Source organism: Electrophorus electricus, chromosome 10 (genome assembly GCF_041902795.1).
Source record: "Electrophorus electricus isolate QZ-2024a chromosome 10, ASM4190279v1, whole genome shotgun sequence".
Taxonomy (NCBI): Eukaryota; Metazoa; Chordata; class Actinopteri; order Gymnotiformes; family Gymnotidae; genus Electrophorus; species Electrophorus electricus.
In genome coordinates, this window is record NC_137506.1 from 28541599 (window position 1) to 28565451 (window position 23853).

The window sequence follows — 23853 nt, forward strand, 5'->3', positions numbered from 1 at the left end:
GATTTTTTTTTTTTTTTTACACACATGCAAATTCATAAGCTTACATCTGTACAAGTGGGATTCAATTTTCCAAATACACAGAAAACACAGTTAAATATTTATTTTATCCATGAAGTATCAAAAATCAAATTACACATTAAAGGCCATCTAAAGAAAGAAAGGCAAAACCCATGTCAGGAGCGAAGGAACAATACTCCCAAAGCCCCCCAAATAACATGGCAAAGGAGATACATTCCTTCTTTATTTTTTTTAAAGCAGGTATGCAGGTCAGAAATATTTGGAATAGCCAAGCTGTGGAGTTACACAGACGCTTACAAATGAACCACTGCAGTATTAGTAAAAAGAAAAGAAAAAACAACCAACCAAAAAAACTAGGCATGCATAAAAAACAAACTAACTAACTAAACACCCAACCATAACTGAAAACTATACAACTGATCTCTGTCTTCTTGATCAATTTGTCCAACATGTGTCAGATAGCTGAACAAATAAAAATAGCCCCCTATTTACTTATTATTTTTTAAATACAAGAGGCATAGGTTGGCAGTGGGGGAATGACTTCCTGCTATCCAACAGACCTATTACTATGTTAGTTTTCTGGAGTTATTTTTATGTAGAGAAAATGCTTACCAATGAATGAAAGACAATTTGCCTTTGAAATGATGTGGGCGTCAGGTTATATACCTCGGTGTATGCAGTGTGCTAAACAGGCTAAATGTGGTCTTGCGAAATCAACCTAGTCCCTGAAGTGTACAAGTAATGGGAAAAATGAATGTGTAATAAAATCCAAGGCCCATATACATACATGTACTGTACATGACGCAACCATTCAAAAAATATGTAGATCATACAACGTCAAGAGGTAAACTACAAACACAAAAAGGTGTTTCTTCACCTCGTCAAAAGCAACCTCCCATCAGCATCTTAAAAACCTGCTTGGCACGATTGTCATCCATGGATGAATTTGAAAACTGTATCTACACACAATGAAATATCAGTGACAGAATGCTTAATCTAGGAGAACCTGAGAATGAATGAAAGGGGGGGGGGGGGTCAAAGCTATGTAGAAAACAAAACCCAAGTGAGGTACTCAGAATGTAAGGCTAAAACTGTCTTAATGCAGATAGCTACTCGAGAACAGTTAGAACGTACAAACAAGGCTTTAACACGACGAGATTCAAAACCCTACTGAAGCTCAAAGGAGAGACGAATCACCCAAACTCACCCAGACATATGAATCCCCCATACTACACTTAATGTACACATGGTGTAGGGAACACGGCTGAGATTCTAAAGGTCTTCCAGTGAGCTACATATTATCCAGCTACTTCAACTCAACCTCTGCTGCTCGCCATGTGACAAATTCAGCAGTACTGATTTTCATTATTTTGTATTACATGATCCAAGGGAGCCTGATGACGCATGCGACACTCATCAAGAGCCGCAGGCAAGATTTCTGTCGACAAAATAAGATAATAAGCTCCTAATGAATCCTCAGATGACATTCTTTTTCAGACAATATGGTCTGGTTGCCATGATGTACACCGGGCAGAAGGTTACAGCCAAGGATATGCTGGACAGCATTGGCTATAGCAGTTAAGACTGCAGCTCTTGCCTACAGTATTTCTAAATGCACAATAGGACTGCACGAACCACATTTTCTGCAATCTTCAAGTTGTATAAACTTGCATAGATATAGTGCTAGACTTAAATGAGCACACACGAACAGTCTTGACATCAGCCAGTTTAGAATTACTGTCTTTTTGATATATCCTCTGTTTCAAGTCATGAAGGTGGACATGAGTGAACCAAGACATGCAAGTTTCCAACTATCTGACATGGAACATATAGAATTACTGTAAAGTACACTGTTGGGTTATACTTAAGTAACTCCAGATACACTGCATTTAAGGAGAGTGTTTACCGTAGACATTTAGACACAGGTGACTGTCATGACATTAATGAGGTTTGTTGGACTGCATTTTGCAGAGATTTCCTTGAAAGGTGTCAGGGAGGGATTGACAACGTTTTGTTTTAAAAACATTATTATTTAGGAGCCTGAATTCTTTAAGTGCTTTTTGTTTAGGCTCTTAAATTAATGCAATATAGTTTCCATAGAATCATTTCACATGCTGTTTGGGGGAGAATGCTCAGAGTTTCAATGAGACAGTAAATGCAAACATAAAAGGATGTGTCAAACGGGAATATCACTGCCAGCCATTCAGATTTAGAGAATGACTAAGTGCAACTGGATAAATAAAGTCCATGTCGATTCTAGCATGGAACAGATAACCTCAATTGCCAACTAAATTCTGCCAATAGAACAAATGTTAATCTGAGTGTTCTTCAAGGATCTTTTTGTGTCCTTGGATGAATAAGAAAAGAAAAGAAAAAAACAAAACAAACAACACACCCCCACACACACACCCACACCTTAAAACAAGTTCTAACTCGTTGCAATGAAAAGCCCATCTCCAATGTAAAGTCTATCTTTAAATAAGTATAAATCATGCTGTACATCTAAACAGGTTGCTGCTTACACAGCAGGTCTTAAAGTGACAGAGGAGCCCCTTGTGTGTGCAGGACTGAGAACCAGGGATAGTGGTGGGTGACCAAAGTGCTACTATGCACACTGAGCTGCAAGAACTGTAGTGTGAATACCAATTCCTTTGAAGAGCCCTCCAGAAGCAGCGGGAAACCAACCCAGCCCTCGCAGAGGAAGAAGAGTTTCCAGTCAGTCACCCAGTGTGTAGCAACCACGTTACTGAGGGCAGGCTTCAGCAGCCCACCTGTCCAGTCTACCATACGGTGCTGTTCACAGGTGCGAGGCCTTGCCGGCCCGGGTTGGCCCAGGCCCTGCGCAGCAACCCTGGAGAGCAGAGCCGGCGTGGGACATGGGATGGGCCGCGGCGTGGCTTCAAACGGGCGGGCCCCGCTGGGTTGATGAAGAGCTCCAAGCCGGAGGATGGGTGGGGTGGGGGCGGCGAGGGAGAACGAAAAGAACCGAGGAAAGGAGACGGCTGGGGCGGTCCCCCCCCCGCCCCCCGGACGACGTCTCCTCACACCCCCCGTGCCGTTAGGTCGGCAGGGGATCGTCGTCGCCTTTGCTACACTTGCACTTGCAGCAGAGCACAAACGGCGTGGCCAGGAGCAGGAACGGAGAGGCTACCAGCAGCAGCAGGCCGAACCCGGCGAAGATACCCACCACCTGGGGGGAGAAGGGCGCAGCAGGGTGAGACGGCGAGGAGACGCCACTTCTAAAAAAAACGGAACGCAGAACACGCACACGCTATATTTGGAGCCGCTGAAACCCTTCGGCACACAGTGCACCGAAAACCCAATACGTCTGGAGATCAGGTATGCAAATCACACTAGATTCGACGGCCATAGCTTTCTTGTGGCCAAGGGTTTGCAAGGAAAACTAGTTTGGGGCCACTGTGAGCATAAGTTTCTACCTTCGTGGAGTCTTGGGATCTGTGCTCAGGACTCTGGGGCTGAGTCTCGGTGAGTTTTGTCTTCCTGACTGGTCGTGCTCAACTGACCTCACACTCCAACTTAGTCAGAGTTCGCAATCAATTAAAACGTGCAGAAAAATACTTAATTTGTGACTGAAGAGTAAATGTAAGAGTGCACAGGATTTCTAGTTTACCAAAAGATTGGTAAGTGTCATTTCATATTTGAGCACAGGATGCCATCAAATGTTAAGCCTCCACAAACTGTTCAGGAGAATCTGCTTGCAATATGCCATTACTGTAAAGGACTGTAAACGTGCCCATTTGTTTAGGTCACCCTGAGTCACTATCAAATGACCGCAGTATGTTTTGGTTCAGTAAACCAGGACGCAGCACAGTCGGTCTCTTCTTTCACACTGAACCTTTCTGTCTCTCGTTACATCTCCAACGGTTCCAAACCCATCTGGGTGGTATGACGGAGGTGAGGAACATCAGCGAGAGCCCCGTGGTCCCTGCTGAGGCAGCCCTTCCTGCCAGCCCTTCCTGCATGCCCGGCATCGGCGCGAGGGCTAGCCTGCCGGGAACGTGGCAGCATGCTCCGGCGAGGCCGGCTGACTCATCCTTCCTCGCCCTCCCCGCCGAGCAGCAGATGTCTCCATGCAAACAGAGCAAAGCCCTCCCTGCAGCCTCGGCCAGGCAAGGGCTGGAGAGTGCCAGCCTCTTTCAGCCAGCAAGGAATTGAAGCTCCCGTGCACAAGCAGCCGTGCTGATTCCGCCTGGAAGCTGCGTCCTGTTGTTGGGGTGTTCACTATAGCAGCCTGCCCTGTTCCTGTTCGGTATCCATGACCATCCTTCTCAGATAACACCTCCACACACAATACCGTAGAAGGTGGGAAACGTTCTACAGGTGGGAAGGCCGGAGACAAAATTCCGAATCCTAAGTGCCAATTTTCATAAATTAAATCTTTGCCTACATTTGCCTAGAAAAGAATACCAGTGGTGATTAACCACTGGCACTATAGTTTAATGCAAAACTAAGTTTAATCTGTCTGAGGAACCAGACATTTAGTCCAAGTTTATTTAAATAGAGGGGGACATATGTTATATATACTGTGCAGATATACTGTGCATTAATTACAATTGAAGCCTAATCTGGTATGAAGTTTTAGAATGATGAGTATCATTTGTGCAACCTGCATGTGTCAGACTGTAAGTAGTCCAAATGCATGAGCCAGCATGAACAGTATGGACAGAGGGACAGTACATCCCCGGTTCCTGCACTTGGATGAGTGGGACTGGCTACTAAACGAACACAACATGTTCACAACGGTCACATGTGAGCGCACGTGTCCAGTCCTGGGTCAGACTGTGTTTCCAAACTGTGAAGAAAAGTAGCAAAGGGAGGGAGGCGGATTGGGGGGGGGGTTGGGTGCCCACCTGCGTTCTGTGCCAGATCACGGAGGCTCTGGAGTGGCCCAGCTTGTTTCGGCAGGGGCCTTTGTCATAATGGATCAGGAGGAAGTCATCCTGTCGAACACAGATGAGCGTTAAGGAGAGGCTGCTGTCACCGTGGCGCACGTGAAAGCACATGGCCGCCAGCCAGCAGCCGCCACGGCACAGCACATCAGAGGAAAAACAGGAAACTGAGGACAAGGTACAGGCGCACGCCACTGAAATCCCAGAAACATTCAATTACTGCGCTGCATTAGCATATTAGAATTATTCATGCATAACATGCATATTGGATTTATTCTAGGGTCTCCTGGAAAACGTTAATATTTCTTGTTTATATTGTTGTAGTCAAAAGACAAGTTATTAAAAGTTTTGATTTGCATTGATCAGCAATTAAAGGGAAGAAACTCAGGCACTTACATCCAGAGACTCCAGGCAGTACCAGCAGAAGGCATGCTTGCAGTTCTTACACATCATCTGAGCACAGCCCTCGTCTCTCTCGATGTAGACTTTACATTTTGGACAGCGCTTTATAGGCGCGTCATCGTCGTCACTCTTAAAGAAAGAACTGTACCGGTGCAGACGGACAGACAGACAGGCAGACAGATCGGAAGATTTATATAAAAGTCAGTAGAGTGGCAATAAACTGAAGTAGTTACGTCCATCGCTACTTTACTGTTCAGACAGAGGCGGACCCATATCCTCACACTCGGGGGACAGTTAGGCTAGTGTGTCGCCTGTATATTTATTTGCAGTATATATATTGCAGTAATGCAATCATGTGGCCAATCCACGATGCACCTGGCGAGTTTCCGGCAGGAGCCTGAGGCAAGACGCCTGAAGACATGTCTGTATTCAAATCCCCAACACCTCACACAGCACTGAGCAGGAGCACACAGTGCAACTCAACCTTTTACTGGCACTCCAGTGTATCTGACAGCACTCTGTTTTGGTGGTGAGGGAAAAAAAAAAAAAAAAGCCCTGCTGGTATCCCAGAATCCTGAGTGGAGTTGAGGCTGGGGAGGCAGGGCGTGAAGAAGGGTGGGGCGTGGTACCTGGTCTCCCCGGGCAGGAAGGCGGTGATGGGTGGGTTCTCCTGGCAGTCCTGACCCGGGTGCCAGCCACTCTTGCAGGCTGAGCAGAACTCCAGCGTGCAGCTGCCGCAGTGCACCAGCTGGGGCCGCGAGGCGTCTGGCTCTTTAAGCTGGCACACGGCTTGGCACGACGATGACGGGCACCATGTCCGGCACGGGTCCAGCAGCACCTCTGTCAGTAGACACAGAGAGACGAGGTCGTGTGGTTTGTGCGTGTGTCTGTCTACACATATTCTGCCAAGCTGCGTACCGCGTGCAAAGGTTGATGGGTCACCATGGTTACACACATTACTGTCCAGACTTTGTCTGACCTGGATAAACAAGTTACCATCAGCAAGACTGCTTCTTTGGATGGGATATTTTCACAAGCTGTGCAACAACATGGACATGAAAAAGACCTAATACACCACTGACACTGGGCAAGCACGTGTCTGGGCCGAGCAGAGCTCCCAGAATGTACAGCATTATAATAATAACAACAACAACAACAATAATAATAAAAAGTAGATTTAAAGTGTGTAGATTCACTCTACAGTCACAACGGCCAACAGCTGACTGCTGCTTCCAAACCTACTCTCCTGTCAGGGGTGAGAAGGCATGTTTGTGTGTTTGCTCTGCATTGGCACTGTTCAGCCAATCCCCCGAAAACAAAACACACACGAACACATATACAAACTAACATACAATTCCATATGTAGCGTTCTCTCTTTTACATCAGTGTTTTAGGGAACGCTGGTGAACTAGATGAGTGCCTTTTAATTAGGCCTTGTGTAGCTGTATCTGGGGGGTGGATGTGTGTGTGTGTGTGTGCGTGTGTGTGTGTGCGCGTCTCCCTCTCTCAGGGCTGACTCATTTATGACAAGCCACAGTGGCTCTCGCGTGTGGGTGCAGGGACGTTCAAGGCAGACGCATCAGAGTGAGACTGACTCTCACCACACTTAAACTCGCAAGAGATGGAAACGCAGGCGCACATACACACGTGCGGTCGCACATACATATTCTCGCTCTCACACAGGTGAAAGAATGCAATGCGCTTGCAGCTACTTATGTGCATAAGACACTAGCAGAGGGCTTTGAAGGCCAGACACTGACACAGCTGGGGCTATATAAATAAAACACACACACACACACACACACACACACACACACACACACACACACACACACACACACACACACACACACACACAAATAAAACAGCTCCGATTGTCCGAGAAGCCCAAATCTCTCTCGTGCTAAATAAAACAGTGCTATTCATCGACAGAAGCACTGTGATTCAGCGCTAATGGCGGAGTGCGAGAAAAATGCCCCCGCGTGTTCCGCCGCTGACACCGACACCGAAGGAGGAGGCAGATGGCAGGCCGAGGGTGTGCGCGAGAGCGTGTGCGCGAGAGTGTCTGCGCGAGAGTGTGTGCGTGCTGGTGATGAGAGACAGAATTTGGCCAACGTGACATTGGCTGGACACGCATGTGCTGACGTCCAGCTGCTGTGACTCTTCATCACTTGATCCAGCCAGCACGAAACAGGTGGAGAATGGCTCACGCACGCATGCACAAACACGCAAATACAAACATGCACACGTGCCAAGTGTCATTTACATTTAACGTTTCTTAAAACTACAGAACGCGTTTGTCTCTAATGTAGCCTTCACATTAAGCAAAGCCCCAGCAAAGCCTCCATAAGCTTCACCTTATTTCAGTGTGAACTACACTTTAGTCCTTCATGCTCTTTTCAGCACTGTAAGCTTCCTATACTGGCTGCAGAGAGCTGTGGGCCTTTATTTTTCCTGAAATCTTATGTTGGGTTTGTCTTAAGAACAACACTGTCCAAACACGGCTTCTCAGATGGCCAGGAGAAATCATTCCAGCACTGCAATTCTTCTGTCGGATTTATTTTTATTCTCCCATACTGGAATGGCACCTAAAAAGCATCACGGAGAAATGCTACTACAGTACAAATTCAGAGGAGAGAAGGCAGGATGGTGGGTGGTGTAAACAAAACCTCTGACTCACAATGAAAATTTCAAAGATGCACGACTGCAACACAATAATCATGCTGGAGACAACGGATTGCCTGGCTTTGCATATCAACAATAACGTTAGCAACAGCAAAATACTCAATAGTTGACAAAACTGACAACGATTGAATGCGTTTGCATCCTGTTTTAGCACTAAAACTCTCAGGCCATTAATATGTCTTTATCCACCAATGAGCCTGTGACACCTCCATCACTACATGAACTTCTATAAAAATTGCTCAGATTAGTGCTATTAACAATGAAATTTTAATCAATACAGTGATTTTTCCTAAGTACAAATTGAACTACTTTGTTGAAACAGAAAATACCGTTTCTGAAAACAGAAGACTTGCGGTGTCCCCCAGAGTTCGAGTCTTACTCTTATTTAACTTCAACACCCTTCCTCTTGGCTAAACCATACAAGATTTTGGGTAATCTTACCACAACAATACAGACATTCAGAATTACTTAGCCCTCTCCACAAACAACTACGATCCCCTCCACTCTTTTTGTAAGTGCCTTGGTCACATCACTAACTGGATGGGCGAAAACCTTATGCAGCTGAATAAAGATTATATTATTATTATTATTAGATTATTATATTTGGCAACAGCAACAGGAGGTGCAAGCTATTTGGACTCAAAAACTCTCTAGCTCTTAACCTTGGCGTACTTATGGCATTTTATCACCTTAAGGACATCAACAAGATCAGAGATTTCCTGACAAACCCAGACCTAGAGAAACTCATCCATGCCTTTCTCTCTGGCCACTTAATGGCATCCCAAAGCAGACAATCACACAGCTTCAGGTTATTAAAAATGCATCTGTTGGAGTTCTCACTGGGAGCAAAAGAAGAGAACACATCACCCCTATTCTTAGGTCCTTCCTCTGGCTATCAGCATACTACAGAGTTGACTTTAAGGCATTATTACTGGTCCATAAATCACTTAATGGTGTAGGACTAGCACATATAATACTGCAGTGTTATGAGCTGGGCAGAACCCTCAGATTATTAGGAACTAGCCAATTAGTCCTGGCCAAGGTTTATATATAAAAAAAAAAAAAAACAAGCATAGAGAGGCAGAGTTTCTCCATTATGCTTTTTTAAAATAATGATGCCTGTTGTCAGAGGATACAAGAAGAGCTCCAACACCATGTTTTTAAATCAAAACTAAAAATGGCCAGACATTTGGCTCAAGTTAAGCCCTGTTCCCTCAGATCCTGTACCACTGCACTTTTAAGCACTACAGTGCATTCTTATTCCTTTCCATTCTTAATTTATACCATCATTACCTTTTATCTATAGACTTTATGCGTTTGATTTTATGCACTTTATATTTTTAATTACTCATATTTATTTTAATTAAGGTTTAATCTCTTTTACCTTTCATTTCAGTTCCTCAAATTAACTTTAGTTAATTTTCTATTTAAATCAAATATATTTAACTTTAATAAATGATCTTTGTGACATTTAGTTTTATTTTTGGCAAAGACCTTCCTGAAGTGATGGATCTCGGGCTGTAATTAGCTTTTTATTCATCTACATCTTATGTGAAGCACTTTGAATTGCCGCTGTGTATGAAAAGTGCTACACAAATATAAACGTGCCTTTCTGTTCTTCCCTGTATACATGTTTTTAAGCACTGAATTTTAATCAAATAGACTTCTCCTAGTAAACCCAGTAGACAGAGAGTCTCATCACACTTACCTTTCTCGAACTGCAGCTTCCTGTATCTCTGCATTATCTCAGATGCCACCATGCACTCGATCTGCGTGGCAAAAAGACAGAGGGCATCTCAGCTTCAGAGAGGCAGACAGACGAGGCGGCTAACAAGCGGCATCCGACTAGCGATGTTGAGAACCGACTGCAGGCGCTGTGCGCAGATCCCAGCAGCCCGGAGGGGGCATCAGATGGCAGGCCTAGCAAACCACTTCGTCAGACCGGCAGGGTCACATGCGCTTGCCGTCTGGCCTCATAAGGCGCTAGTGGGTGCGAACACACGTTTGAGCACGCACCCCCCCCCCCTCATTGCTCTGAGATGAGGATGTTTCTGAGAGGAGCAGTTCTTTATGTGCACAGCCTCGGCTGGGCACCAGTTATGCAGCACATCTAAGCTCTGAAATTACAATCTTAGCTAGAAGTGGGGGAAAAACTCCTGCATGAAAACTGATTGTTGGTTCTACTGTTAATACTCGTAGAAAAAAAAGCAAAACAATATTTGACAGTATTTACTTTGAAACAGCAGCATTTTAACTAAACAAATAAGAATAAAGATGAAAGAAATAAAGAATGTATGTTTTATAATTCAAAATAATGAAAGGCCCTGCATTACCTCGTTTTCTTGTAAATGTCCTCGTTTTGGACAGGCGGAATCTGGGCAGCTAATAGCAGTTTCAAGGCCCTCTTTAATGAGAAGTTCCACATACTGCTTCAGGCACTACAAATAAAGACAAATTGGATGGCACAAACTCATGATGGGGTAACATCCAGACGGGCTTCTCGTAACTGCTCTCTGCTGCATGCATCTGCAATGTGCAGTTATAAAAACACATGAAACAATCAGTAACAAAAGTCCGTAACAGATCCTCTGAGCACATAAAACCACAAAATACATTTTACTAATGCCAATAGCATCTAATCATAATGCACTATATTGTGTACCAATTTTTCCTAAATTAGGCTGTCTTGTAATTGAGTGCTCTCCTATCCAGACATCTACAAAAACTGCCCAGTTAGTCCAGTACCGCAGCTGTCACATCTCACAAACTAATTAAACTCCAAAAAAGCAATTTGTGTTCCAGAGAGAGAGAGAGAGAGAGAGAGAGAAGCCACATAAAAGCCACAAATGGGCTATTCAACATTAGCAGTACAACGATGAAAATATATAAATATATTGGTCTATAAATAATGCCTCATTATCTCTGAGGTGTAGTGGAAAAATTGTCCCTCTCTCAATTCTCTCTAAACATTCGGCCGCTAAACAAAAGGGCGCTCCAGTTCTGTCGGAGAAATGCCTGGAATCTCTGGCAGAGAGAAAGCGCGAGAGAGAGAGAATGTGAGAGAGAGAGAGATTGCGAGAAGGAGAGAGGCCCTTCCATAGCGATGCTGCTGCTTCAGGCAACAAAAGTTGGCCTGTCTCTGGTGAGCTCTGCGCTCGCGGACAAGGCTCCGCGGGGCTGGAGAAGGCCATGGCACAGCCGGGCGGAGCCTTCTCCTCGGCCTGGGATCAGGGCCACGCTCGTCTGAATGCTGTGGTTTCTGGTCCGAGTGGGAACACGGATCTGGCCTCAGATCAGTGGAGGCAGCGCCTGCCACGCAAGCATGACAGGAGGGGAGACAAGAAAGGACAGGAGCAGCTTCCAATATTTATTCTGCGGTAGTGAATCACACTCAGCCATGTTGGTGTAACAAACAGAGCGCCTGGCACGCTAAACATCGTTTCTGCAGAAAAGGATGGGGCTGCTATTTTGAGATGTGGCATGTGAAATGGTGCATAAACGGGGGTCAATCTAGCTGGATCCCCGCCACAAACAAAACAAAACATTTTTATGTACAAAGCTAGCTACTTACATGGTGGTTTATGTATCTTTAAACCAAACAGCACACCCACCTGTGGTGGAGTAGAGCTGCCATTTTGTAGGCTGCCCATGTCCCTGCCTGGGCAGGCTCGTACTCACCAGTGTGCAGAAGACACATTGGCACTGTGTGATGGTGGTCATCTGCTCGAGGGGGAACTCTCCCAGGCACAGCTTGCAGGAGACCAGCGGGTCCAGGGCCAAGTCCCAGGTGGGCCGATACCGGGCCGTGGTCATGGCTACCTACCGCAGAACTGCGACAAAGACAGGATGCGGTTAGAAAGCACGGCCGCCGACCACGCCTTCATGAGAGGTGGTTCACGATGCTCCACCAAAGCTGAGAAGCTCAGGCTTCTACCCAGGTAAATGAAGAGCGTGTTCACAGGAAAAAGAGGTTTAAACGTTAAATTAGAAATATTGATAACTTAAAACAAAGGATTTGAGAGATTCTGTATCCTTATACAATAGTCTGTGTGCAGAGCAGGGGCTTTTAAAAGCACTCTGGGTAAACCACATCATCCCTTCATTAGGTACAGAACAACCACCTTATCTTGTATGTGTAAGATAAAGTTTATTTTATTTTTTTAAATGAAAGAAGTCTTCTCTTGGAGTAATGTAAATGGTACCAAACTCCAACTGGTATAAGTATTCAAAATCAATTTGCATAATGGTAAATAATGTATGAGTTGAACATAATGGTGGAAACTTCAGAAAGATCAATATGTAAAAAAGGCGGGGTGATTTATATAATCGCCCTTGAAACAGTGTATAAATATTAAACTCCTGTTTGCCATTCAGACATTCTCCGGAGGAAGAATCTTATGTTATCCGCGTTATCTTTAGCCCGTCCTGTCCTTTATTGCAAGTTATTCTTTTCAACTAATTCTTCAATCTGCACGATTCAATTTTTCGAATTGATACATTTAAAGCCAGTACATTCAGGAATTCAGGAATGACACTGCTGTGTTTTTGGAATACCGCGAAACATGTTAAATTGTGTGGGAAAAGGTCTGGATGCGATGAGAAGGGAGTGGAAGGTGCCCGTAGGCGTATTAGGCAAGCAGCTGCAAGAGCTTGTGAAATACATCCCGAATTGCTTTCGAGAAACGGAGCACAATGGACTGAGGAGGGAGAACTTGGCCTACACTACTCGGTCCGTCAGGCCGGGCCCAGACTGAGGGGTGGAGAGGCAACGCCGTCCTGCTGACTGCGTCACTCCTCGTCAGCTCCAAATAACAGATACTGAACCCACACCGGCTCCCTCCGGACCTCATCCTCAGACCGAGGGACATTTGCTTTGGGCCGCTGTCTCTCCACACCTTCCTGTTGTTGCGAACGGGGCTGCCGCACACAGGCCCCACACGTGACTGAAGTGTTTACAGGAAAACGCTCGTCACACGAGTCGACCTTGGAGCTGGGAAGGGACGTGGGACTGCCGTTGTGGTGGGCGGTTCAAGGGAAAGGGAAAGATAATATCCCTGTGTACGGCCCAGCTCGAGCGCAACTCCGGGGCCGCCGTCTGAGTGCTGGAGCCAGCTGCATGTCACAGAGAGGTTTGGCCTGAGCTGGCTCTGGGGTTTCTGGCAAGCATTCCACCAACTCCAGGCGTCACCTGCGAGTCCATTTATAAACACTCACCAATACACTGGTATGCCGCAAAAAGTGAAAGCTGCATTAAATGCATTCCGTTCATTAAAAAAACTGCAGACCTTTTGGCAAACGCTACAAATATTTTGTCTGCGCCACACTGCGGACGTTGGAAAGGTGTCTGACAGTTAAGGATGTGTGTAGACAGAAGCATTATGTCTGCACTGGACACTAAATCAAACCACAGAATCACCAAAAGATCCCACAATGACATTTCCAATCGACAAACAGGATGTGAATTAGACTTCATCGCCTAAGCAAATAAACTGGCTTCAAACACAAAGTTCCAGTGCTTGAAAAACAAAGATCTTGGCAGTTAAGACCTTACTGGTTTTGAATAGGTTATTTTGTGTCAACTCACATGAGACCATATTTCTTCCTGTCCGAAGCAAAACGTTGACAGAGCGATGACAACTCAGCTGTAGGGATCAGTGGGATTCTGTTTATAACCGAGAGTAACTTGCAAACGGAGCTGGGAATTCAACACCTCTGGGAGAGGCATACTAATGCCCATTTACAGATGGTCCTTACCTGCTTTACTGCTCTAAATAAGCTGAAAATAAGCTGTATTTAGTATTTAGAGTTGTGGTGCAATACCACTGCTCCAAAACCATCAATATCCACTGTTCTGTTATATGGCTAATTTGACAAAACCATTTCCATTGCTTATTTGACACACAAACTCTTTATGGTGCTCAGGTGAGTATCAAACCATTACAGCAATACTAGGGAAGATCTGTCAGATCTGCTCGTTCTTAGGCTGCTCTTTTCACTAAAGCACATCAAGGTACTTGGACAGATATAAACATGTCTGTCCCTGTTGTAACCTAACAAAATGAAGTATTCTTCTACATTAAACTAAAGGAAAAAGAACAACATTTCCCCTTACGTTACAGGGCCTACACAACAGTTTTAGAGTGAGCTATTTAAAATATATCTATATATAGTAGAGTGATAAAACATCTGGCCATGTGAAACCGTCCTAATGTTCCAACATGTAGTAAATTATCTGGGGATTCAGCCTTTTTCCGCCAACACTATAAACTTAGTAAGATGTTGCCTTAAGCCTAAAATGCACTCAGAAATGTAACCTATTTAAATGTCCCATTTTAAATGTTAATTGGCTCTTTTTCTTCATAAGGTAAATGTGTATTATTACACAATTACTAAGCATATAATAGTGGTGTATAAAAATACAAAGTGATCAATATTATTTGTCATCTAAAATTTTACGATCATATCAAAAAGATATGGAGAACTGTCATGTAGTGTCAATGATGATGACAACATGTATAGATTACGTGCCAGGATAATTCACATATGGGTTTCTGGGCTTGCTGTGTCTAATATGGCTCTTAAACCTGCAAAAATGCTTTGCAATTCCTTTATCCCTGAGAAAACGTACATTCCCAACCCCATGCCCTGGGACGCGCATCCAGTCTGTTCAGAAATGAGATAGACTATCAGGCCTACTAAAACGTTACTGCCATCACACAGTTAGCATGAATGTTACAGTTAAATACCCAACTTGCACAGAATATTCCAGCATGGAGAACCAGAGCATCATTTCAGACCTGGTGAGGAGAAACTCATGGCCAAGCTGGGGCACGGTCCTGCAAGATATTTAAGGAGATCCATTATGGCTCAGCAGTATCAAAAGGTTCCAAAATGACTCATGCCACAGGGAGACTCTACATTTAATGTCTGGTGCTACAGCAAATCACTAAGGAGGACACGAATAATTTATCCAGCAAATTATATGAGCTACTAGATGAATTGCGCTGGTGAAGTAAAACACCTCCCAGAAAAGCAATTATTGTTCCATCTTACACCAAGGCTACCATCTGCTCCCAAATCTACCCCGCTGAGACGCAAAGTGCTTTGGGAAATGTTCTGGGGAAAACAATAACTAAAGTAATTCACACTTTCAGAATAATTATCGGAACAGTTTACCTCCTAGAACTTGGATTTTAAGCTTCAAACAGTCCCACAGAGAAAGTGGAACAAAAGTCTCATTATAGCACATCATTTCCCTACTGCACACAGTGTCCACTGTACTCATCTTTACACAGAATGCATACGTGAGTCTGTGTCATAACGAAAACGTATACAGAAACCCCCGATGGAAAACAAATTCTATGAATACGGAGTCATATGCATATGATTTAAACGTCTATGGCCCTTAGGACTACATTTGTGTTTTAGACACTCTTAGACTTATTACCATTACCAAGACGGTTGATCAAATTTGTCCCACCACCTGCAATTGCTGACCACCTCTTTAGGCACTCAACAGGTTTAGTCTTTTCAAGGAGATTCAGAACGATATACTGACACCCAGGATAACATATCCTTGAAATGTACGATGTCACCGCCGTCTTCAGCTTATGGGTATATTCTGGTTAAAGGGTGTTTGGCTGAATAAAGCCAATCGGTTTTTGTGGACGTGACGGGTACGTGGTTAGTGCATTTTGATTCGATCCTTTTCATCCAACGTAAGATACACTAACGGCTCCACCAACTGCATGAGATCCATTTCATGAGCCACCATCATCAACCGCAGAGTGCTGGCTACAACAGGTACCTTGCTGTTTCCAGAGCAACCATTCACTGGCCACTTTCAAACGCTGCACCAGCTTTGATGCATGCTAATGCTAAACCAGTCAAAGCGGCTGCGTGACTCTTTACATAAAGGGACCTGCTCACAGCGGCCTCCACCACGAGGGCCGGCAATCTAGAACGCAGAAAAGTGGGGGGGGGGGGAAGCCAGTGTGGCCGTACCGGCCCAAATACTGCCGTTCAGCCGGAGAAGGAGGCAGGCCTGCATACCACTCTGGTTTCCCACCTATATATAGACTTCTCTCTGCAAGTCTCATTAGAGGAGTTTTAAGCTTCACTTCTCACTGCATCTCCAGACATCTCCAAGTTACCTTGACCTACTGAACTTAAATACCGGTCCTCTTAAAAGCCATAGTTGGTACGTTCGGAACATTAAGGGGATGGCCCCGAGGAAAGGGTTTCAGAAACGGCTCTTCAAATGAGGAGCGTAAAATGCTTCCCTCTTCACAGTGTTTGGTAACAATAGAATTCTCCTCTACATTTTCAGGAGCAACTGACCACTCCAGCGAAAGATGTTAGATAAGCATCAGACATAAACTCTTTAGGAAGGCAGGGGTTCAAAAGCAGCACATATGCATGCCCATGCACACACGCACACAAACCCCCCTGTAGTAGCTGACTGTACTACGGCAAATGTTCCACTCTCTCATGTATCTTGTGATACTTGTAGTTTCTATCGTACTGTCTATTCAAAAATGCCATGTCAATCTTACAGCAAAGGTGAAATGTGACCACCCAATTCCACCAGTTGGCATGGGTGAATGGGAGGAGGACCTCTTGCACTTCTGTCAGGCACCCACCCCTAGGAACAATAGAAATGGTCTGCGTTCACCAGCCTGCCTGGAGCCTCACCTAGAGCTGCAGCCTGCGCGTGCTCTCGTCCTGGTCTCCATCAGTCACTCTCTTTAAAAAGGTCACTTCTGGCCTCCTGCGGAAAACCCTTGTTAAACCAGCTCACTGCCATAGCAACAAGTGGCAAACTATAAATCTCAGGACAGGTGTAATGGGAGTTCAGCCTGTATTTGTAAAAGAGAAAGGGTGGGTGTGCAGTGGATGCCCACGGCCTGGTTTTTTGTTTGTTTTTTTGCGCTGTCAGACCTGCCATATTAAGGCAACTACAGGGGAGGCTTCCGTGCTAATGAGTCATTTGCTTAGTAAGGGTGCTTGAGCAGAACAGGTATGCAATGCCAAGTGATGCGTCTGTTTCCCCCATCCAGAAGAGTTCTGCAGAGTTTAGGAGCAGTTCCAGTAAACAAGTTTGCTGACGAGCCAGTAAATCTATTTCAATAATTGGCCGTCAGGCACAAACGGGACAGAACGCAGTAGTCGCTGTGCACAGTTAAAGAACCTGAACCCCAATCAGTGAAATGGCAATTCCCAAGAATTCCCAAGCACTGCGGCTCGGACAGCATCCTGACAGATGGGATGCCTGGAGGAGAAAGATCGTTCTCAACAATGTGCTGCAGGATGGAGTATTATGCCTTGGTAATGTTTTTATTAAGCGCACCGGTTCTGCTTTCTCATTGTGCAGTTAGCTCTTCCCCCCCACAGCTGATCAGTGGCCGAGATCCGCCGCAACAAACGCCTGGAGCAGCTAAATCCTCCATTTTTCATTCCTTTCTGAAAAAACAAGGTATATGAAAAGTGGTCGAGATATGATAACTATCAAATAATACCATGACGAGGATGGACAGATGATGAACCAGAACACCAGGTTGCAGGAACAGTTATCCTGACGCTAGAAACAGGCACAGCTTGCTCAAGTCATGTCATGTGCAGTAACTAAATAACTGAATTTCAGTTTTTCCCCTTTAAGAACCTTATCCAATGTTTCTTATGAGAGGACGAGTGTGGTTTAATGACCCTCAGAGAGGACCATGTTGATGCTGAAGGGAAACGTGTCTCAGCATCCTACAGCCTGATTAAAAGGCAGACATTTCCTTGAATGCATCATTGGCTAAATCTGAGGAGAGGGACGTGGCACTCGAGCCGGCCAAATGGACACGCTATACAATTCTAGTATCCGTCTGATTCATTGATCGACCAATTTTGAAATAACTGGCATTGGCTGAATAGGGTGTTTTTAAAAACACCCATACCTTAGTTGACACATTATTTATTATTTAGCCTAGATTACTTTTTTAATTTAAAATAAATGCACTGGAGACAGAGTTCAGATCTATAGAACAGACACAGAGACAATGCAAACAATAAGAGTTCATGTTCAGCAATTTCCTCTCATTTGTTATTAAATTGTTAAACTTTATAAGATGCAAACAACAACAACAACAACAACAAACAAACAAACAAACAAACAAACATCAGCCTCACTGCTTTCTACATATCGGCACTGGCCATTAAAAACCCAAACTGGTTGGCCACTGTACAACTATTGTACAAAAAGCATTCAGCAAGACAAAATATTGCATGACAGCACTCTCACTTCCCCCATCTAGAGTAACTGGTCTGTAAAATTTGAATGTACATACTTCTTGTATTTTGCGATGAAATTATGTAATACCACAACAGGAAAGCCATCCATGAGATACTCTGAAGAGTTTATTGCCTCATCACTGTGAAGAGCCTGTTGCCTTAATCAATCAAAACTTTAACAGAGATCACTAACATATAATATTTAACTATTTACCATTGCCATCAATACTGCCCAGAGACATTAAATCGGTGACTTGTGTTAAAGTTCAAACCCATCTGTAACTGTAAATCTGTAAACTGTAAACTCAACCCAATAATACCAAAAAGCAAAGCATAAACTATTACACAAGCAACTTCAATAGAGACAACAGCAGCAAAGATCTGGGTGGAGGCTGAGAAGAAGCATGAACATTAGTGTCCATACTTATGCAACAACTCGTCTGCCAAACATCTGTCAGCCTGGCTACTTCAATTCAACATGATCTGAAATAAGGCATAAAGAACTATCAAAACAGAAAGCCTGGTCACTTACATTTAACCTCATGTCATGTGAAGCATACTGTTAATGCCAAAGCAATTAAAGGGATGAGACAACCATGCCCTGCGGTACTTCTTTATATTCTCTATATTCTGGCAGGAGCATTTGTTTGAACAAAAGTTAGACTGGTTTTGGGAAAAGCCATATATATGCTAGACTAAAGGCCAAAGCTAGGTGCTGTTGCTGTTACCGTATCCGCCCAATTGGTCAGGTGCTGAGTCTAACTTTGCCCAGCTGGAATGCTAGCATCATCCCCTCAGTCCTAAGCTAAGACAGGTCAGTAGGGGGGCTGCACCTATGGGTTTAAACAAGTACAGAGTCACAAAAGACTGTTGCTAAATGAGCTTTGATCCAGTGCAGACCCAAATCTGCTAGTTCGCCTCCAAACTCCCTCCAAAGCTCGCAGCTCTGCTGAGCTATGTATTTTTAAGCAGACGCAGCCTGTGTGATCACCGCGTGATTCACCCAGTGCTTCAAGACTCACTGACCTCAGCCTGACTTGGCTTTTTAACACTAACTAACACACACACACACACACACACACACACACACACACACACACACACACACACGGTGTTGCAAAGCAGGTTCCTCAAACGCAGCTATGACAGAGCCTGTATTGATACATACAGACCCAAAGGAGCAAACAATTTTGTACTACACAATTAATAATCGCCAAATCATCATTATGAATTCTGCTTTTGTTATTTTTCGCAGGCAAAACTAATGGCTTTATCCTGTTTGTTTGTTTGTTTGTTCTTTACTAGTTGTACTGGTCCAATCAGTTGTGACAACCCCAGGCAGCCAATTTAGCCCCTGAGAGTGGTCATCATTACTGGGTCTCTACAGAAGCAGAAGCAGTCAGCACAAATAGACAGAAGCGCATCCTTAAGTGACAGCACGCTGGGTAATTATGGAGAATTTTAGATAGCCAGTAGTTCCTTATTACTGGGTTTCAGCACAATAATTCGTTTGTATCAACGGACAAAGACAGCATAGAAGACTTACATGCTGGTGACTTAGGTGGGATCAACTCTACACGCAAAAGCACATGAAGTAAGCCTTATATGTGAAAGGCGACTCACTATGAATTATTGAGAATGACTAAAGAATTATGCAAAAGGCTGACAAGGTCAAAACGGGCATATGTTGAAAAACAGCAACTGGGACCTCATAAAAAAAATGGCCTGAATAATCTAAAAATTATTATTACTGCAAGAAAAACACATTAAACTGTCTCCTAAATAAAAGATGGGAGGCTTTTTAATCCATTATGCACAGTTGCCCTCCATTCAAACATGCTAAAAATTGAATTTTCTGCCACTCTGCACTCACCCCATGCAGAGCTTGAGAAAACACTATTACACAGCACCCGGGCTGATATGTAGCCGTGGAAGCTAGGCTTTTCATTATGGAGGAAAAGCTTCCCTAACGCAATGAGCCAGCAACTCTTAGAATCCTCTCTCTATTGTCACCAGCTTCCTGGGGTCACGCCGTTTTCTTCCCGACCGCTGATGCTGACTGACGGAAGCCACGCCGCCTGCCCTGCCGCTCGGAGCCAGGCGGGGGGGGGGCGCCACTATCCGAGGAACAACAGAGACGAGGATTGGGAACCACCGGGAGCCCAGAAGCCAGGGGCCCAGCGTGGCGAGGGCCTTTAGAAGGAAGGGGCGGCTGTGATGGCCTTATCAGATCACTGCTTCTCTCGCTTTCTCCTCCCAAGTTAAAACATGTTTGCACTGTGTGTACAAGTCACTTAACTCAAGCGTGGAGAGGTATTTTTTTTTGCTCATGTCCAAATAGCAGACATGTAGCCTCTGAACATTTATTTTTAAGTACACAATTTGCAAGTAAATTGTGGCTAAAATGCAGATCTAGGACTAATTATTTCATAAAATAGGAGAAGGAAATCAGAGGTAATTTATTGCTGGCTAATTTCAATGAGTGTAAAATAAAGGTTACTTGTCATATAAACCACTACATCATCACATTTCATTTTAATGCTGCAGTTATTTAAGGCCAGTTTGGACATTTTTCAACCATACTGTGGGTTTTCCACTGTGGTGCTTAAGAAGAACTTAATTGAGGCAGTGGTAGCTCAGTGGTTAAGGTACTTGACTAGCAAGCAGAAGGTTACCAGTTCAAGCCCCACCACTACCAAATTGTCACTGTTGGGCCCCCGAGCAAGACCCTTAACCCTCGATTGCTCAAGTTGTACTCAGCCATGACTAAGTTGCTTTGGATTTAAAAAAAAATAAAATAAAAAAAATCAGATAACTGTAATCCTACACTTCTAGTTTTCTATCACCTTCTTTGATCGGTTGTCGCCCAGAGAAGAATGGGTCTGTCTGCTCTCAAGGCTTCCTCCCATTTTGTCTCAGGGAGTTCCTGCCACTTCTGCATTTGGCTCTTTAGGGATCTAGACCCAGATTTCTGTAAAGTTGCTTTGTGACAATATATATTTGTCAGAAAAAAGGACAATACAAATAAAATTGAGTTTTTCCCCTCAGAGTACATAGCACAGCATAACATCTAATGTTCCCCACATACAGAGGAAGCTTCCATGTATAAACCTGTCTGTGCTATGTCCGTTTAAAGCTTCAAGTAGAAACTTGCCATTGCCAGGCTACATTACTCAAAACGAACAACAAGGAGTGTCTGGTATGAACAATGCCAACATAGAAGGATAATAAATATTTTTAAAACATTATTTTGTTTCACAGGCCTACATGACTGGGATACAAAATTAAGAAGACATCAGAAAGGAACAATTAAAAGGTGGAATTGGCAATATAGGTCTGTAAAGTACTGTTACTATAGCTATGTAACCTCTATGTTTACCTTCAAGCACTCGATCTGGAAAGGCCTGAATTTACCTGTATCAGTGGTCTGTCCTGTGTTATTAAAATCCTTTATTCTGCAGTGATACACAGCACAAATATGTACTTCAGAGATACATGGTACAACTGACTTACTACCTCGTTAAAACGGCAAACTAAAACAAGCTCAAATTTTAAATGAAATTCACAGAGTCATAATCCACCCACAGGTCTGTTCCCAATCATGTCGTGACAACAACGATTCACCAGCAGTTTCATCCAGTCCTGACCACATGCACCACTTTCACACTTTGCTAAGCATCAATACAGCAACCATAATTAATTCTATCATTAAAAAAAAGAAAGAATTATGTTTAATCTTGCTTCCAGGCTAGGACTTGGCTATGTGAAAATTTGACATCTACCTACTGCTGAAACAAAGGTCCTCCTTCCTCAGTTATTCTCAAACCAGTCAGGGAAGCATGCGTTGCAGGCCTTATCCAGACCCTTCTTCTACCGAACGCTGAAGGTAGAGTCCACTTCCACTCAAACTCCTGTGTTGAGGAAGCTGTTACCAAGAGGCCTACTCCTTCAGCCTTACCGAACCCTTCTCCAGTGGAGATACACAACACCTCTGTGTCCTGGGCCACACAGGCTTGTTAGAATACAGTCAAGGGCACAGAAGCACATACTGTAGCTGAGCTTTGTGACACAGTGAAGTTTGAGCTTCCCAGCGACTGTGTGTGTAGGCCTGCTGCATATGAAACAGTCAGAGATCAAGGTTTGGTGGGTTTTTGGTTTTTTTTGGGTTCCCCACAGCATTGAAGGTGACTAGCATGCAGGGATGATCTATGCTGCTGCTAATCATTTTGTTAAGCGATGGACTACGTTATGACCCTGAAAAACTATTTGACAAAATAGTTGGTGTTGGTGATTTATGGTCATCTGTTTAAGTGTCTTCCTAAGCTACACACAATGCAATGTTGTACCACTGTAAATGAAAGGCGATATACAAAAAAAACTTGCCATCTTGCCTTGCCATCATCTATAGTATGATGCACAAAGACTCCATGTTGTGCGCTTTGTTCAACTGCTTCTGTATCAAGTGTATCACTCATATTAATGAAAAACGCATAAAAGATTAACCTTCACAGAATGTGAAGAACGAGATAATAGATTAAAGAAAGCCTTGTCTTCTAAAGCATATCGCACCATATATCAAAACACACAAGCCCAGCATCTTCTGTGGTCAGGAGATTCCTTCAAGGAGAAACGGAATACAGCCTAGATTCATTATGACAGCAACAGCAGAGTCACTAACCACATCACTCCTTTATCGTGGCTATATTTGTGTACAATAAAGCAGACAGTATACCGTGATCGAATTTTTAACCCAGTGCACTCACCTTCAAAGAAGAGGCCTGAGTTTGTCACAACTTGACGAGCTACAAACTCGCTGTGTATGGAGTCCTTATATTCCCCACAGATTATTGCCAAAGGACCTGAACCCCCAGACAGTTAATCGCAGATTAGCCAGGGCGCAATAGCCAACATTGTACAACATTTAGCTAGCTGGCTGTGTAGCTCAGGCTGCGGACAGACATCGCTTGCCTTGACAGGTCCTGATCTCACGGAGACCATCTGAGTAACGACCTGTGGGTAGAGAACAACCGAGTAAACAACATCAGCTAAATGATCGAGCCGTGCAAACAACTGAGAAGCTTATTAGCGAGCAAGCCACTCACACAAAAAGCCGCGCTGTCAACGCTAAAATTGCATGTACTTTTAGCACGTATCATAAATAAATCGCTATGACGCTTGCTAAGGTAAGTGCACCTAGCCAAGTTAGCTGCTACAAGCTGGAATTTCTGCTGGTGAGGTGCACAGCGGATATTCTTTCGGCATCAGAAAACGTGATTGTTGAAGCCTCAAAATGTAAAACAACGTCACGCGGTTTCAAGCCCCTCCACACTGTTTCGATGGCTGCGCTGCGAAATGCTTTATTCACCTTAGGACTCCATGTAGTTTGGAAGAATCAGCTGGTTAGTCCGATTTGTTGTGAAGACGCCATTTGCGCGAGCGTTTCCTAGTTTGGTGCTTTAAAACAGAGTGCACGCGCTTGCGTGCGAGCCCTGCGCAGCAGCGCCGCCCGTCGGCTGTGCCACGTGCTCACACGGGCTACCGTCTAACCAGGCGAGGCGTCAGC

General features: G+C 44.2%; 1 protein-coding gene across 2 annotated transcripts; it reads right to left on the reverse strand.

The window, feature by feature from the left end:
- Positions 1 to 798: 798 nt before the first annotated feature.
- On the reverse strand, positions 799 to 23784 carry rnf144aa (ring finger protein 144aa). 2 transcript variants are annotated; one of them, XM_081721739.1, is made up of 10 exons: positions 23656 to 23784; positions 23259 to 23300; positions 23054 to 23149; positions 11694 to 11845; positions 10349 to 10453; positions 9724 to 9784; positions 5960 to 6170; positions 5325 to 5472; positions 4890 to 4979; positions 799 to 3208 (listed from the first exon to the last, which is right to left on the reverse strand). In XM_081721739.1, exons 4-10 carry the CDS (start codon positions 11826 to 11828, stop codon positions 3077 to 3079), a joined length of 882 nt encoding a protein of 293 aa, XP_081577865.1. In that variant the 5' UTR covers positions 11829 to 11845; positions 23054 to 23149; positions 23259 to 23300; positions 23656 to 23784; the 3' UTR covers positions 799 to 3076. The 2 variants fall into 2 exon arrangements, with proteins under 2 accessions (XP_081577865.1, XP_081577866.1); XM_081721740.1 differs by lacking the exons at positions 23054 to 23149; positions 23259 to 23300; positions 23656 to 23784 and having other exon boundaries at positions 10349 to 11324; positions 11694 to 11833.
- Positions 23785 to 23853: the final 69 nt, after the last annotated feature.